Source organism: Tetrahymena thermophila (genome assembly GCF_000189635.1).
Source record: "Tetrahymena thermophila SB210 genomic scaffold scf_8253904, whole genome shotgun sequence".
Taxonomy (NCBI): Eukaryota; Ciliophora; class Oligohymenophorea; order Hymenostomatida; family Tetrahymenidae; genus Tetrahymena; species Tetrahymena thermophila.
In genome coordinates, this window is record NW_002475971.1 from 105490 (window position 1) to 122685 (window position 17196).

Consider the following 17196-nt stretch of genomic DNA (forward strand, 5'->3'; position numbering starts at 1 on the left):
ACTAGATTTAACAATTGCTATATTAGTAATAATAAGTCACTATTAATTTATTTAATTTAATGGGCCTATTGTATTAATTAAAATTCCTCACTTTTAGAGAGCCTTTCTCTAAAAGAATCGTATTATTAACCCTTTTATATCTAATTATTGATGGCTCATAAAATAATAAATAAAATTCTAAATAATAAATAAATTTTCAATATCTTTAAATAGTAATTATATTACTAGCAAGATCAGGATTAAAACGTCCCCCTAAAAAAAAAAAAAATAATTTAGATTAAAATAATCTTTATAATAAAAAAAGGATATAGCTATAAAAAAGATAAATAGCAAAACTTAACATGAGTTCAGGATCAGCTACAAAGATCTTTAGCTTCAATTTAGAGTTGGCTCTTATCAACCATTTGAGATCATTCAAACCCTATAACAATGATCACAAATTTGAGCCTGGTTATATTGAAAGTATTTACGCCTACTTATTTTAGTATTAGGGTGATATGGAAGCTGAAATGTTTGATGACTATTGCTAGTAAAATGGAGGCCTTAGTATGAAATAAGTCGTCCTTTTCATACACTTCGCATTTGGCTCTATTGCTAACTTGAAGGAATTAATAACAAAACTCAATCATAAGGGTGAAATAGTTGATATCTCAAAATCTCAAATTAACAAAACCAATATTCTATGTGTCCACTCCATTATGGATTTATAGAATACTATCGACCATCAAAAGATTAATGAGCTTTAAGTATCACATATTTTGCATATTCAAGATACCCCATTTTTATATATCAAAGTTTTATTTGAAAATACTCTTAATTAACTTTGTATTTTCAGTTTTTCATTAGAGTTTCGGATTTAATTTTATAAAAAATTATTAATTTTAAAAATAGGAATCATCAAAACCATCTTCTCTTTAGTCTCTCAAGATAAGCATAATTATGGAAGATCTTTAATATGATTAAGGGTCAAATACACTATACATTCCTTACCATATCGTAAAATTTTTTTAAATTTAGTTTTCATAAATTTTAGTTTTTCTAAAAAAATTCTTTATCATTTATGTTTTACTATAGCTCAAATTAGGTATCCAAGCCAAGGGAAAGCTCGATATCTACTTAACTTCATATATTGCTCACATTCTCAATAAGAATTTGAAAATCAATTTATTCCATGCTCATTTTGCTTTTTCTGCAAAGTAAGGAAAAGCTTAAGTTTACACAGAAAACTATCACAAAATGCTAGTATAAATTTATAAAGGTGTTAGCTAACTAAAATTTGACAAGGCTACTTATCACTATTATCGTTAGAAGATGGTTAATTTTGCTAAGGATAGCAAATTCTTCAAAGAAACAGAAGTTCAAGCTACTTTATTAGAACTTGAAAGAACTTTATCTGATATGATTATTGCCAGAGATCCTAAATTAAATCATTACTTTGAAAAACTTATGATAGGTATGATTAAAAATTTAATGATTTTGATAAATTGCAATATATAGTTTATTTACTAACTCTTTTATTTATTAAACTGTAGGTATGCTTGGTTCTCCTATATAAGTTATTCGCGATCATGCAGTTATTATGCTTAATATCTTATACGATGGTGTTGATTGGTCAAGAAGAGCTCCCTTCTCTACTAAGATTTCAAAGGTTAAATCTAAATTCTTAATAGACTATTTAATTGAATCAGACTAATATGATGAAAACATTGTCTTCTTAGTTAAATCTCTTATTTTCCTTCCTAGTACTAGATAAAATGTTATCTCAATCCACAAACCTAGAATAAAAGAATTTGCAGTAACGAAAATTAAGTAAAATGAATATGTTAATTAAAATATTAAAACAATAGGTTGTAGGAAACAAAAGATACATTAGTGTTTAGTTAGATTTAGGTAGATTCAAAAGATGCGGTTTTTACGATTGGAAGCTTGTAAAATTAATGGAAACTGGTGAAATTATGTCTGTTTACAAGGTATAAAACATTATTAGATTTAAAAGAAAATTAAATGCCAAATAAAATATAGATTGCAGATTTGAGAGATAGATCTGATAAGGAAGATTCTGAATTCACTACTAGACCAGTTTAAGGTCGTTTTATAGTCCATCCTGAAGATTCAAAAGACCTTTAAATGCACGAAATTTTTGTTGATCTTCAAGATGGTGTTCCTGATGAAAAGGGTAAAATAGTTAAAAGAGGTAACTTCCGTAAAGTAAAAGATAAATTACCTGCTTATAAGCAAATGGGTTTAAATGCTGTTTATCTTATGGGTGCATTAGAAAGAGACAATGGTATATATTTAGATGAATAAACTAAGTAATTTAATGTAAAGAGACCAGAAGTTTCACCTCTGTCTATTACATGCCGTTCAACGTAAAAAAAAATTTTAATTAATAAAAAATTATGCTTAAAATATGTTAAATATAACTAAAGACCTAACTCTATGCTTGGTGGCAAGTAATCTTTTAAGGAATTAACCAAAAAAGCTTCAGAATTAGGAATGAGAATCATTGTTGATTGTTTAACTAGAATTAGTTCTTCTCGTGCTCACAAAAAGTACAGAAATTTGATTATCCACTCTTTAGATTAATAAGGAAAGCAAACTCCAGTATTTGGTTCTGATGGTAGAGCTATCTTCTTTGAAGATACTACTCTTTTAAATTACAGAAAAAAGAAAGTTTGGGATTTGATGATAGAAGAAATTACAAGTTTTACTGACACTTATAATGTTAGCGGTTTACATTTAGGTAGATAATTTACAAATAAGAAATAGGGAATAATTTAAAAATTATAAAAACAGATAATGGACAAGCTTGGCCTCAAATCTTCAGATTAGATAGAGATGAAATGTATAGAAAAGACACCGATGCAACAGATGCCTATACTGAGAAGCAAATCTTTGAAGGAGAATTAGTCGAGCAAAACGAAGATTGCGGTTATTGGGCTTCTTCTTACAAGGATATCCTTCCCAATCCGTTTATCGTTAAGTTGTGCAGAAATTTATGGTCAAGATACCCTAATTTCTTAATTCTTTGTGAAGTCTGGGGATCCTTCGGTGAATAAGATGTCCGTGAAGTTTCTGTTATTTAATCTGGTCCCATTCCTAGAACTTTCAAAATTCCAATCGCTTTGTCATAAATATTTGGTGAAAACTTACGTAAGGATGGAACAATTACGTAATTAATTTGATATTATATATATATTTTCATAAATCTTATAATAAATTAGTTCAATTGAAAGAAAAACCGTCTCTGTCTTCAAAAAATGGTACTTAGCCTAGAGAGAAATTCTTCCAGAAGGTTCTCTAGTTATTTAATCTACTACCTATCACACTTGGCCTTACCCTGCCTTATTATACAAGAAGGGTACTTGGGCAGCTGTAGATTTATTCTTTACTTTATGTGATATTCCAATGACTTTCATTGGTGAATTAGGTAATTTTTTTTCAATAGCAAAACGGATAATAGAATTTTTAAAAACATATTTAGATGGTCATGCCTTCAAGATTAAGACAACAAATATCTTTTCACAAGTAAGAATAGAATAGAATGATGAATCAGAGACAGATTTAACTACCATCAAAGAAACAGAAGAAGATACTAATTACATTTAAGAAGTTTAAAAAAAGTAGAAAAAGAGATAAAGTATTAGATAAATTGAATCCTAATTATTCTTGTCAGACGAAGGATAAGGATTCGGATGGTCTGGATATGAACCCAGAACTGTTAGTAAGAGAAAATCAATAGTCAGAGTTAGCAGTGGCTAATCATTTGATGATGTCAATTCATTAAATGAACATACTAAATCTTTTGTTTAGAGTTAAGGTGAATGGTTTGGCCCTTCTCTTTAAAATATTAGCAAACACTATGAAAGCAGAAGATTACTCCGTTAAACTAAAAAACCTCTTAAATAAGGTGTTTTCATTCCACTTCTCGCTGAACACAAAGTAAAATAAATAAAAATTATAACATTTTATTGATTTTGATATTTTAAAATTATAGTTTGGATGGCACACTCATGTCATAGCTTACTGCAGAATGACTAAAAAGCAATTTTGTATTGTTGTTATCAACTTTAATGATGCCCCTGTTTAGGCCTATATCAATTTAAAACCTCTCAGATAATACTTCCCTAATTACGAAGATTCTGACTTAGTTGTTCAAATGGAAAGTTGGGTCAAGGACGAGAAATACGAAGACAATTAACTTGATCACTACTTCATTGGTGAATTAATTAATGAAAGGTATCTTAACTGATTTTATAACAATTTCATATCATAAACGCTTATAATTTTTAAAATAATATAGATTGTTTATTTCTCTCCATAACTTCCACAGTCATATTTGGGGTTTCAATTTATTTTCTGATGATGGAACAAAAGTAATTTTATTTTTCATTTTAAATAATTCTAAAAATATTTATGATATTACAGTAAAGAGTAGCAGAAAGTCACTCATTTGCTCGTTTCAAGCAATCCTTAAGCTTAACAATTCCTATGACTATCTATTCAAACGATATTGCTTCTCAACTTATCAAATTACTTTCTAGAAAGCCTAATCTTTAAGATTTTGTTAATGGCTATGCCTACCTATACAATACTAAACTAAAAGACGTTAACTTAAATAATGCCATTGCTATTTTGAGAGATTTCTAGAAGGACAATGCTTTGAAATGCAGATTATTTGCATACTTCTAAGCTCTCATCAATAAAAATGCCGAAAATCCTAAGATAGAGGAGAAGATAGAATTCTTTAAAAAGACTTAAGAAGTAGTTGAAAGCAATAAGCTTGGTCCAATCTGCTTTGTTACCCCAGAATATGCTAAGTGGACAAAAACCGGAGGTTTGGGTGTAATGACTGATGAGCTTTCAAGAGGTCTCGTAGATTTAGGTGAAGATGTATATGTAGTCACTCCAATTTATGATAATAAAGTATGACCATTTTAAATCGATTTAATTAATTAAAATTAAAAATTTTTAATAGCTTAAAGAAAAGCCTGATCTTCTTGAAAAAGATGGTTTCAAGCACACTGATACCATTTCTTATTATATTGGTGGCACTGAATACTAGGTAGGTGTACACTTTGGTGAGTATAAAGGAGTTAAAATTTACTTTTTACACAATGCTGATATGTTCCCAGCACCTTTTGCTGGTGATGATGCCGTTTATACAGTTAAGAGTATTGCTTTATATGCTAGAGTTACTCTTGAATTACTTTGTAGAAAGGGAATAATTCCTGCTCTTATAGTAAGCAACGACTGGTATTCTGGATTAATTCCTGGTTATATAAAAAATAAAACTTTCGGAGAAACTTTCTCAGGAACTAAGATATTCCATATTGCTCATAACTTGGATACTACCTATGAAGTATTTACTTTATTCCTTATTTTTATTTAAAGATTAAAATAATATTTTTCAAAATAATTTAGGGTAGATAATATCCTAATCCTCAATAAGGAGACTTAGGTTGGATTCATGAACTACCTACACATTGGCTTATTGATCCCTACTGGAAGAATCTTGTTGTCAATCCTTCTAGATGTGCCTTTATGACTTGTGATAATTGGGGTACAGTTTCCCATTCTTACAAGTATTAACTTCTCAGAGAAAGTGCTTTGACTCCTATATTATCTAACTTCCCTAACGCCTTTTCTTTCCCCAATGGTTTAAATATTTAAGAAAGATTGTAAATGATCAAAAATCTCCCTACATCTGATGATCATCTTAAGGCTAAGGAAAAAATTCAACAAAAGTATTTTGGTTTCTAATTACTTGACAACAGTTTCTGTCTGTTCGGTTTCGTAGGTAGAATTACCGAGTAAAAAGGTATTCATCTTATTTTAGAGTGTGCTGAAGATTTGATTAGACAATCTAATGGAAAAATTTAGGTAATTCATATTTATTAAGTAAATGAAATAAATGATATTTAAATAAATTTTAATATTTTAGATTATTCTTGGTGGTAATGCAAATTATAAGGAAGAATATGCCTAGATTTGTGCTGAGAAAATTAACTACTTGAGAAATAAGCACCCCAACAATTTCTGGGGAGATCCAGATCTCTTCTTTAGAGATGGTCCCCTTATTAACGTAGGTTGCGATTTCGGATTAATGCCTAGCAAATTTGAACCTGGTGGTATTGTCTAGCATGAATTCTTCGTCGGTTCTACTCCAGTTATTGCAATGAAAACTGGTGGTTTATAAGGTAAAAATTTAAGCTCAACTCAAATATAAACATTTTTTTTATAATTTATAAAAGATACTGTAACTGATTTTAACGAATAAACTGAGAAAGGTAGTGGATTCACTTTTGAGCATCATAACTCACATGGATTTGCTTATGCAGTTACTAAAGCACTTAAATTATTTAAAAACGAAAGTTTATACAACAAATTACGTAAATCATCTTTCTAAGCAGCTATTGATGTTAGTGAAGTTTCAAAGGCCTATGAAGGAGAATTCTATAGGTATAATCAAAATATCTTTAATTAAAAATTAAAAAATAATATTAAACAATAATAGAATGTTCAATAAAAACTTTATCGATAAACAAACTCTCACAGCTGAACTTTAAAAGATTGACTGTACCTTCGATATTGAAAAATACTAGCCTTAGTAAATGGTAGGAAGAGTTTCTGGCAGAATTCAAACAAGAGAAACTAAGACATAATAGTTGTTCTAGAATGCATTAAACAAGGTAAATTTTTATTTAATACTTAAAAGGACTAACATAAAAAATTAAAATAAATGAAAATAGGTTGCTAAAGATGATAAGAAAAGCATATAATTCAAGATTAATGTAGACAGCTCTAAGTTACCTAAATAAGTATAGATTATTGGTTCATTCGATAATTGGTAGAATAAGCGTCCCTTGAAGTACGATTAATTCTCTCGTGAATGGAAAATTACTCTTAATCTTCCTAGAGGTGATTATTTGTAAGCAATTTTTTTTTTTTAAATATGATTAAGTAATTATTAAACTAAATAAAAGCTACAAATATATTATTGATGATGAATGGATTTGCAGTGATGATGATGCAAAGGATACTGATATCTATGGCTATCTCAATAATTTCATATCAGTAGACTGAAGAGTTTGAAAAAAAATAAAAATTTATTAAAAATTTAAAGAAGAATTAAGATTTGCTTAGGTTTAAATCAAATAGTTACTATTACGATATGCATCCTAATAAAATAAAAATATAAAGAAAGAAATAAATAAATATCTTTATATTATAATAGAAAAGCAATTCAGTTAATAAGTTAGTTAATTATTTATATTTTTTATTTCAAAGTAATTAGTTTTGTAAATATTTTAAAAAATCATAATCCGTCATCTTCATGTGTAAGCTCGTATTTTTTCACTCCACCCTCTTTATTATTAACTCTTTTCAATTAATTTTGATTCTATTATTATTATGAGTTGGGTAGTTATTAAAGTTAATGATCATCGTCATGAAGTTCTTAAAAGTTCACATTGTTTGCTCCAAAACCATCAAACTTCTTATATATGCAGTATGATATCAAAGCTCCAACAGTAACAATTGAGAATATAGCTATCAAATAATCATAGTCACTCTTCTATTTTGAGGGCTGATTTTTTACTTTTTTGTTAAAAATATTTATTGTATTTTTATAGATTTATTTAAATAGTATGTTTACGATCAGAAGAGTCAGTGTAAATGTTATTATTAACTTCAAAGGGTCCTAAACTTTTAATAATATATTTATTACTATTAATAAAAAAGCCATTATTTTCTGCAAGATAGCTAGCATTTGATCTACTTCTAACAAAGTGAGACTAAGGTTCAATTATTGGTTCGGCAGAACTAACCTTTTCAGCTATTTTTTAAACAATTGATATATAAAAAAATAAAATAAAAATTTTACTTAAGAATGAATCACACTCAGAGAATATTGCTATGTCAATTAATCTGTCTTTTGGATCATCAAATTAAACTACTTAACTTTTAAAGGAAGTGATATCTTTTAATTTTCCTTGATAATCAGTATATTCACTATATATTTTAAAGCCATCATCCAATAACTATTGAAGAGAATAATAACTATTTTTGACTATATTAGATTATTAATCATTTTCCCTAATCAAGAATTTAGTGTTAGAAACTTAATGGCACCCTTCAACAGCCCATTTAACGTAAAATGTATAATTTCCAGAATTATGAGTGGCTACTTCATAAGAAGGTGATAAATTATTTATAAAATCAAGAGTAAGTCTAATATTTCTGGTTACATGTCCTTATCCTTTGTCATTACTCTAAATTTATTGCCAAGTTCCATATGTACTTTCAGGAGGCTATTTTTTATCTGTGGTTTCTATTAAGTAAGTTAAAGACCTTGCAGTATTATTATTAATTTATAATTCCTCATCAGAAATTCTTTCACATTTAGGAAAAAAAGAAGAAAATGATGGATCAATATATCTCTCCCAACTTGCAGCATAACTCCAATCTTCAAAACTTCCATTCACTGGATAAACAACATCATTTAGTATATCATAACGGTATCTTATAAAAAAAATAATTTTTATTTAAATTTAAATGTATTTTTTTTATTTATTTGTTTTTAATAAATTAAATTTTCTGTTTTTTTATTTAATTAAGATAATAATATAATTCAATTACTTTGGTATGCCAGGATACTATCCTCCAACTTCTGACATTCTTTTTCCTAAGATGTAAAAAGCATTTTAGTCAGGACAAATTTATCCTTTATTTTCGCTTGTCAAATGATTATTAGAGCCCCATGGCCATCCAATAGCTGTCATTCCTCCGTGAAATGTGATAGAAGCAGTAAATAAATATTTCTTCCATATGTAGTTAATAATACGTGCACCTGCAGTTTAAAAGCACTTTTCATTTGTGTCGTAAGGGAAGTCTCTATTCATATCAAAACAAATTCTATTTCCATTTTAACATTCTTCTCTTTTATATTAAGAGTAACCTTATGGATTACCCATTGGCAAAATTACTAAATAGCTTTTAGATAATATGTTTAGATCAGGTTTTTCAAGTATATATTTCGCCATGTATGTCAATATGTTTGGTCCTACTACCTCATCACCATGAAAATTTCCTGAAAAAAAAGATTATGTAAAATTAACATGCTTAGGATCAGAGTAATTTGTGATGACAGCATATATAAATTTGCATAAGTCTTCAGGATTTTAGGTATTAGAGCAATACACTTTAGGAAGAGTTTCATTTTTGAATTCTGAACGAGCATCATAAACTTTGATATAATGTGGGTATTCTTTTTCTAATTAATAAAATGTTTCAACTATTTATTTATAATCTAAATGCTTTATAGGGAAATTATGTATTTTTTCCTACTCATCTAAATAATCTTAAACATTTTTATCTGATGCTTTTATTAGATTAACAAGGAATAGTATCAAAACTAAGGTTAAACCTATTTAAAATTTCATTTTTTAAATAAAATATGAGTAATATTTGTTATTTCTATTTAAAAATAATACAAATCTAATAACTATTTAAGGAATTTAATTAATTTGAAATATTATTGGAAAGAAAATACTCATTTTCATAATTATTCTATATAATTAAATAATCAATAAATACTTATATTGTTTATGAAAATTAAGTTTAAATAATTTAAATCTATTATTAACAAAAATCATTAAAAAATTTAAATAAATGTAAAAAAAAATTACTCAATTTTATTTTATTTATTGAGAAAAAAATATTATTTAACTAACTAATATTTATTTTTAATAAAATCAATAAATCAATATGAGAATAAAATGTCTAATTTTAATTAAATATTAATATTTTTATTACATTTTATTGAAAAAAAGTTTTATTTTTCGAATAGTATTTATATGAAAATTTGGAAAATTAATATTTTGATTGCTTATTAAAATTATTTAATTTAGTTATATATATTGCAAACAAGCAGTTAAATACAATCAAATGGGATTAGAAGATAGATAATAAATAATGTAAAAAACGATTAACTATATTAAGAATGTATATATTTATTTGTTTGTAGTTTATAAGGGTATAACGTTCATAAAAGTGAAGAGAAATAAGACATTGATTTATGAGAAAAAATGACATTAATGAAAACTGATTGATAAAAAAGAAAGAAAAAAATTCAAAAATAAATATATTGAAAATAAAAGTTAGTAAATACCTTTAATCAACATTGAATTTATATTTAAGATTAATTTTGAAAAAATTTGGGAGGAAAGGATCTCTAAATTAAATAAACTATATTTGAAGTTAAAATATCAATATAAATTATAGATAAAGCTAAACAAACAATAATAAAAATGGATTAATAAATTTAGAGTTTATTTTAAAACATTCATAAGTTTGAGCCCCAATTATCTCTAAACAGTCAAGTTTAACAAGATGAGCTTTTTAACATTTTAAATAGTATGTCTAGGAAATTACATAATGTCCAATATGACTTTGATACTTTCCTTGAGTTGTACTAAAGAGCTTAATAGATTAGTAATTATGTGACTATCTATTCTTTTTTGGATGTTCACCTCCAAGCAGTCGATATCTTAAACTAAAGAGTTGTAAACTAATAGCAAGATATTGTACTTTTAAAAAATTTTACTTAAGATCTGAACAGATACCTATAAAAACCAAACGATGCCTTCAATAATAGAATGGTAACTGAACAATACTTGAATATCAATAGAATTATTGTCTCAGGAAGTGATGTATTCTAAATTTAACCTTTTTAGATAAGGTTAGTTGATGAACAATAGAGAGAATCCTAATTTCCTTTGATAGCAGACAACCAGGGTTATATTTGCCAACCCAAACAGAGAGTAAATTAAAATTATTTTTGCCTTTGCTAAATTAATATTTTAGTTGAGACCCTAAAAATCAATTTTTTCGTTAAAAACTTAATTTTTAATTGAAAGGGTAAAGATATTTTAGATTATATTGCTTAATAAAAAAGCCTTTTATTGTCTTTGATTTACTTATTTCAATTTATTTATCATTTCAACAACTGCAAATATGAAAGATCTTCATCTCATACAAAATATTTTAAAAAGCAATAAAAAATTATTTTCCAAATTACAAAAATATTTGATGTATTTATAATAAATTTAAATTGATATCAAGCAATTATTCTTAAAAAAATTATAAAAGACAATAACTAAGTAAGTTTGTAAAAGTCAAATTATCAAACAAAAGTTTATTCAATGATATTTTTATTACAAATAATTATTTTAATTATAACTTAAATTGTGTGTATTAACGATTTCTTATTTTAAAATACTAGATTTCTGTAAATAATCTTTATCAGCAATTCACAATTGAAGTAATCGATTAATATAGTGTAGTAGCCTATGCTTAGATGTCTGTCTATCATTTGGGTATTTTTAATAGTAACCCTGTAAGACTCTTTGTTTATTTCACTGATCAATTCAAAAGAGATCTCACAATAACAGTTGAAGGATAAGTTGAAATTTCTAATTTAGAATATGCTAATTCAGATCTAAAGGTTTTAAAGTAAGAAGAAATTCGTTTAAGCGATGAACTTATGAACACTTAAGAATAATTAAGAAGTTTGAACTTCCCTTTTGAAACAGTTTAAGGGTCTTATCGTTAAACTTCTAATTAAGGTTCATTCCTTTAAGGAGGATATCCAAATACTTTAGCTTAAAATGCAAATCCTGGTTTTTATAGTGATACAGGTTTTGGTGGTGTATAGGCGCTTTAAACAAATTAACACGTTGCTGTTTAAGGAGGTATTATGCATACATCTGCCAATGAAGAATGTGATTTTGATTCAAAATCACTGGTTAGAAACATCCATTACCTCTTAATTATTTATTTGATTGTTGCAGTAATTTTCTGTATAAAGCGTTCTATGTTCCTTGATGCAACTATAGCTATTTCGTTCTTAGCTGTTTTGCATAGAGCACACTAGTTATAAACTAAAATAGCTGATGTACTTAAACTTTTCATAGGTCTTTTTGCAACTACTACCGCTCTTGATTTAGCTTGGTTAATTGTCTACTTCCCATCTTGGAATAGAGATAGCACCAGTGAAGATTAAGGTGCTTAAGGAGTTCTAAGAATTATTATTCTAGGTGGAAGTCTTCTATTTATGATTTACAAAGTTCTTTTGATAGTTGCTGTTTTCTTCTTACACAAAGATTTTGGTAAATAATAAGAAGTTGTTCAAAAATCTATTGAAAATTTCTTAATTGGCAACGAAGCCACTCGTGTTTCTCATAACCCAACTGTACCTAATACCGCTTCTAGAGTTTAATATTGATTAGGTAATTTTGGCTGATTATATTAATAAGCTTTAAAAGAATAATTTTAAAGATCATTTAAAAAATTGAGAAGAAGTAGAAAATTAATTAAATTAACCGAATATTAATTAACTAGATTTGTTTATTATACTGCTTTTTCATTAAAAATACATTTCTTTTTATTTTTTGTTCTAACTTTTATCAATTTTTGCAATAATAAATTATTTTTCTCTTAACTATTTGAAAACAAAGAATATTAAATATTTGTTTAAAAATATTCTGGAAATTAATTTTATACTTTTTAACATTTAAGAAATTAAATAAAAAATAATAATTTTAAAGATTTAAAGCTTACAAATCTTCCAGTTTTTTTTCAACCAATGTTTGCACTAAAATATTTACTGTAGGTGCTCTGAAAAAGATAAGGGAGAAAAAAAATTTAAATAAAATAAAAAAATTATTAAAAAAAAAGGTATTTTAAAATTTCAAATTAATTTATAGCTTAGCTTTAAGAGCTAATGTGATAATTAATTGCCAATAAAAATTTGATGATAGAAAATATAATTTGAATTTAGTAATAAATTTTGTTTGGAGCTATTTAATAATCATAAGTTTTATATTTTTTTAATGGATATAAAAATAATTAAATTAGTTATTGAAGTTTATTTATTTGTTTAAAATTTTTAAGTATTCATAAATCATTTTTATTTTAATTTAAAATAATTAGATTAAAAAAAATACTTTGATTTTATATTAAATGAACTTCTATCATTTTCTTTTTATGAATAATGGAAGATTTCTCTACATTATTTACAAAATAAATAAATTTATGAAATTGAGATGCACGCAAATTTTATGTAAGATATTGTATTGAAATTAAACCATATTTATGTATTTTAAATATTTGCAAAAAAAAGATATGAGGAGATTATATTTTTATTTAAAGGTGAATAAATTATCTAATAAATTTGTATAATTTTCGCAGAACAATAAAAAATTTAATAAATAGAGAAATATAATTTTGCATTAAATAGTAGAAGGAAGGAAGGAAGTTAGTTAGTATCACAAATGTTAAACAATTTCGAAGCTACTGAAAATGTTAGTTTGTCTGTCTTTCAAATGAAGTAGGCAATTAATAATTATTATCCAAATTTTGACTTTGAAAGGATATTAAGTCGTTAAGATGTGTTAGATGTCTTCAATAGAATGATCGTAAATGGATAATATAATTTAGATGTTATGGATGAATTAGACGATCAAGTTAGAAAAAGAAGTTTACCATACAATATGAACAGCATCTTAACCATGATTTATGAAGGAGTTAATCTTCTTTTGACTTCAGATGCCAATACTTAAGCATATTATAAGTAGCTACAAGCCAACAGAAATTGTTTAGATCTTCTGCAATATCGCGGAGATTCAAATTATTTAATAATTAATACCATCAAGATTCCATCTTCTTTCTTCCCCTAACTTACTTAGTACTTCTCTGTCATTATTTCTGTTTGCTAAGAAGATTAAATTAAAAGAACTTATGACACTAAGACTATCAGATTTAATGAAAATACTGATACCTATTTTATGAATGAATAAGTAAATTAGTTTTTTAAAAATTATTTTCTAGCTTTGATTTGAATTTTAAGGAACTATAGAATTTCGCATATTAAACAACTATAAATATACTTCATTCATTTATTCTTGATAGAGTTTTAGTGAATGTTTCTAATAAAATTACACGAAAACAAACTACTTTATTCAAATAAATTATTTAAATGGATGAATAAAATTTTTTTTTTATTAATATAGATTGAAATCACTAACTTTTCCGATGATTGTAGAATAGTAATTTATGGAGAAAGGTAGGAGTAGTTAGGCTATATTTAATTTAAATTCTGTAATTTAAATTTCTAATAGACAATTTACGATTCGCAATCAACATAATATTTTAATCTCTACAAAATAATAAATGAATATTAACAAGACAGTGCATAAACTAGTTTATCTCTTTCACTTAGTGTTAATAATATAGAAAGTGCTAAAATTTAATTGATTTAAGAATTACAATTGTATGAAAATGATATGGTGTCTTTTTAGTAAAACTATCAAAAGTTAGTTTAGCCATTTTAATAGCAGAGACCTGGCAATTTTATTAATGATATTCCCTAAAATTTGATTCCTGAGGAATAAGTTTAAAGAGCAAGATAAAACTAAAATCCTATTTCCTAAAATTAATCAATGATTAATGATATTTCAATTGCTCCAGATAGAGGAACAATGAATCCATTTTAGCCAGATCATTTACCTTAAATCTAGCCTTTTCACAAGCCAGCTGAGTAAATAATTAATTTTAAAATTGATAAATTATTGCATAAATAAAATAATATTTTTAATTTATGAAATTAGATTTGAATTACACATTGTATTCATCATATATCTCGGTATAGCTTGTTTATTTGGAGGTAAAAAAAGTAATATGATCGACATCTGTATTTGTTTGTACTTCTTGTCCTAACTCTTTATTAAAGACTAATTAACTAAAGACTATGAATTATTGAAAAAGAGAACCTTTTAGGCTTTAATATGTGTTTTAGTATATGATTTGTTCTGGATGATAATTATTGGCTCTCACTGGCTAGCTAGAGAGTAAAGTGATGACTAAGGCATTTAGAATACTTAGAGAGTTTTAACCTTTATTGCAACTCTTTTACTTCTTATATTCAGAGGATTTTTAGCATTTTTACTTCATTAAACAAATTTAGAAGAGTTTCCCTTGATTAAATCTAAATTTTAAGAGTTCCTTTTGCTCAAATCTGAATAAAATAAGGAAACTTAAAATTAAGAATAGCTTCACTTATGAAAATTCTTTAAACTTATTAATTATTTATATGATAAAAAAGCACAGAAACTAAATGTATGAATCTGTTAACTAATGTAAAAAAATTTTCTATTTTTGTTAATTTTATGATAATTTATAAAAAAATATTTGAAATATAAAAAACTTCTACACATTTAGAAGCAAATTTTCATTTATTATAAATTTATAATTTAGAAGCACTCTTTTTTGATACATACATTTATGATTTCAAAAGAAAAACTTTGTTTCACTATAAAAACATTTAATTATTCCTAAATATAGCATTAAGAACATATAAATTTCTTTTCAATTTAAAAAATAAGATTATTGTTGTTTCTTGAATTTAATAAATTTTTTTATTGATCTAAAAAAAATTTATTAACTTAAATTAAGTCTCTTTTTCGATTATCGATCATTTAAACTTTTTATATGAAACCTAACTTGTAACTTGTGTGTTTTTTTATAGAATTTTTTTTTTTAAATAGCGCATAAAGCAAATTTCATTTGTTATGTTAATAAGTAAATAGCTGTAAACAAATAAATAGAAGAATCAATAGATAAATGTATAAATAGATTAAAATAGCTTTAAAAATAATTATTAATTAGCAAGTATAAAAAAAATAGTAAGTATTTTTAAAATAAGTAAAAATGGTTTAATTTAATATGAATAACTAAATACATTACATAAAGAAATTAAATAATAATTTCTAATTATAAATATTTACATTTTTTTTGTTAATTTTAGTTTAATTAAGGTAGAGATAAATAATTTGTAGATAGATAGATTGATTTATTGATTATTTATATTATTAGTTTAAAATTATTTCCTAAAATTAATTGATTTAATAACATAATAGTAAATTTGTTTAAAAAGGAGTTTGTAATTTAGAAATTGACTATTATCAGGTGAGTGATTAGTAATTTATTGGCCTCAGATAAGATTATAATTATATGATTGATTAATTAATTAATTCATAGATTTATGCTTTTTTTTCTTTCATGCATGTTAGAACTCTGAAATAACTACTTCTTCTCCAATACCATTTCTTAGATTTTTTCTTAAGCTAAATTGTTTATGATCTTTGGGGTTATCAGAACTCAAAATTTTGTTGCGTCTCTATATAATTGGTGAAGAACTCATGACTAAAGTTGATTATTGTCTAGATAAATTGTTATGGGCTTAAAACGTTTCTAATTTAAAAGGATCATTTTCACAGTTTTCATTAATAGAAAAGCAATCTATAAAGCGATTAAAAGCTTAAATTCTAAGTTAATGGTAGTAATCAGCTATTTTATCATATGGATTGGTAATAATCACATTTTATTTATCTAACCAATCATGAATTCTTGATTCCAAGTCATCATTTGTATCAATCACAATCTATGAAAATCTAAATTATCTCTCTGGGCAATTAAATTCCTCGCTATTATTATCGCTACTGCTAGCAGTCGAACTTGTAGAGTTTGATATATTTTAGAAAAGATTGAGGTTTTATTTCCCAAAATTAGTTCTTTTTACAGCAGGTGTTTTTAATTCATGCTATTCAGAATTCATGAAGAGGTTTGTTTCTTTTGCAACTTAATCTTTTTTTTAATGTAAATTTTCCATACTCAGATTTTAAACTGTAATGTTCATATTTTAATAATGGTAATGAATTGTTTTTAAGACAGTACAAAACTATAGAAATATTTTTAAAATTTAGTCAATTTATTATTGTTTAAAGCTAAATATTTTTTTTTTAAAGGTAATTTTATCCTTTAATTCTAGTAGGATTTTATGTCAAGAAAGATTATTTATTTATATTTTGTTTGATTTATTGTTTTTGTATCTAATTTCTTTTTTAATTATTTGATTTTATTATTTATTTTTTTTGTTTCTTTGTTTGTTTTTGTTTTTGCTAGATTAATTTTTCTTAATAAAATTCTTTTTCCTATTTTTTTTTTAAATTAGTGTAGGATTAGTTTGTTTATTAAGATTTTTCCTACTTAATTAGTTAGTTTATTCAATTAAAGATAAGTAACAAACATTTAGTAAATTATTAAATTTGCCAATTTCTATGGCTTATGATAATTACT

The 17196-nt window shown here is 25.3% G+C and overlaps 5 protein-coding genes across 5 annotated transcripts; 3 read left to right on the forward strand and 2 right to left on the reverse strand. All coding sequences in view use genetic code 6, as the record gives it.

Annotated features, from left to right (window-relative positions):
* Positions 1–341: 341 nt before the first annotated feature.
* On the forward strand, positions 342–7086 carry TTHERM_00725970 (group 1 family glycosyltransferase; the record flags this gene model as incomplete). The annotated part of the gene is made up of 20 exons (XM_001027120.2): positions 342–746; positions 892–996; positions 1075–1453; positions 1533–1795; positions 1848–1970; positions 2023–2369; positions 2430–2743; positions 2797–3172; positions 3225–3430; positions 3485–3942; positions 3998–4239; positions 4304–4376; positions 4429–4926; positions 4979–5362; positions 5425–5883; positions 5945–6200; positions 6255–6462; positions 6518–6692; positions 6753–6931; positions 6987–7086. The coding sequence occupies 20 exons, from the start codon at positions 342–344 to the stop codon at positions 7084–7086; spliced, it is 5550 nt and encodes a 1849-aa protein (XP_001027120.2).
* A 232-nt stretch (positions 7087–7318) lies between these two features.
* TTHERM_00725980 (zinc carboxypeptidase) lies at positions 7319–9443 on the reverse strand (the record flags this gene model as incomplete). Its single annotated transcript, XM_001027121.2, has 4 exons — positions 7319–7599; positions 7658–7837; positions 7886–8523; positions 8641–9443. 4 exons carry the CDS (start codon positions 9441–9443, stop codon positions 7319–7321), a joined length of 1902 nt encoding a protein of 633 aa, XP_001027121.2.
* An 867-nt stretch (positions 9444–10310) lies between these two features.
* TTHERM_00725990 (transmembrane protein, putative) lies at positions 10311–12286 on the forward strand (the record flags this gene model as incomplete). Its single annotated transcript, XM_001027122.3, has 2 exons — positions 10311–10823; positions 11285–12286. 2 exons carry the CDS (start codon positions 10311–10313, stop codon positions 12284–12286), a joined length of 1515 nt encoding a protein of 504 aa, XP_001027122.3.
* A 922-nt stretch (positions 12287–13208) lies between these two features.
* TTHERM_00725999 (transmembrane protein, putative) lies at positions 13209–15123 on the forward strand (the record flags this gene model as incomplete). The annotated part of the gene is made up of 3 exons (XM_001471432.3): positions 13209–13859; positions 14073–14599; positions 14670–15123. The coding sequence occupies exons 1-3, from the start codon at positions 13335–13337 to the stop codon at positions 15121–15123; spliced, it is 1506 nt and encodes a 501-aa protein (XP_001471482.2). The 5' UTR covers positions 13209–13334.
* A 994-nt stretch (positions 15124–16117) lies between these two features.
* On the reverse strand, positions 16118–16756 carry TTHERM_00726000 (hypothetical protein; the record flags this gene model as incomplete). Its single annotated transcript, XM_001027123.1, has 1 exon — positions 16118–16756. The coding sequence occupies one exon, from the start codon at positions 16754–16756 to the stop codon at positions 16118–16120; it is 639 nt and encodes a 212-aa protein (XP_001027123.1).
* Between the last annotated feature and the right edge of the window lie 440 nt (positions 16757–17196).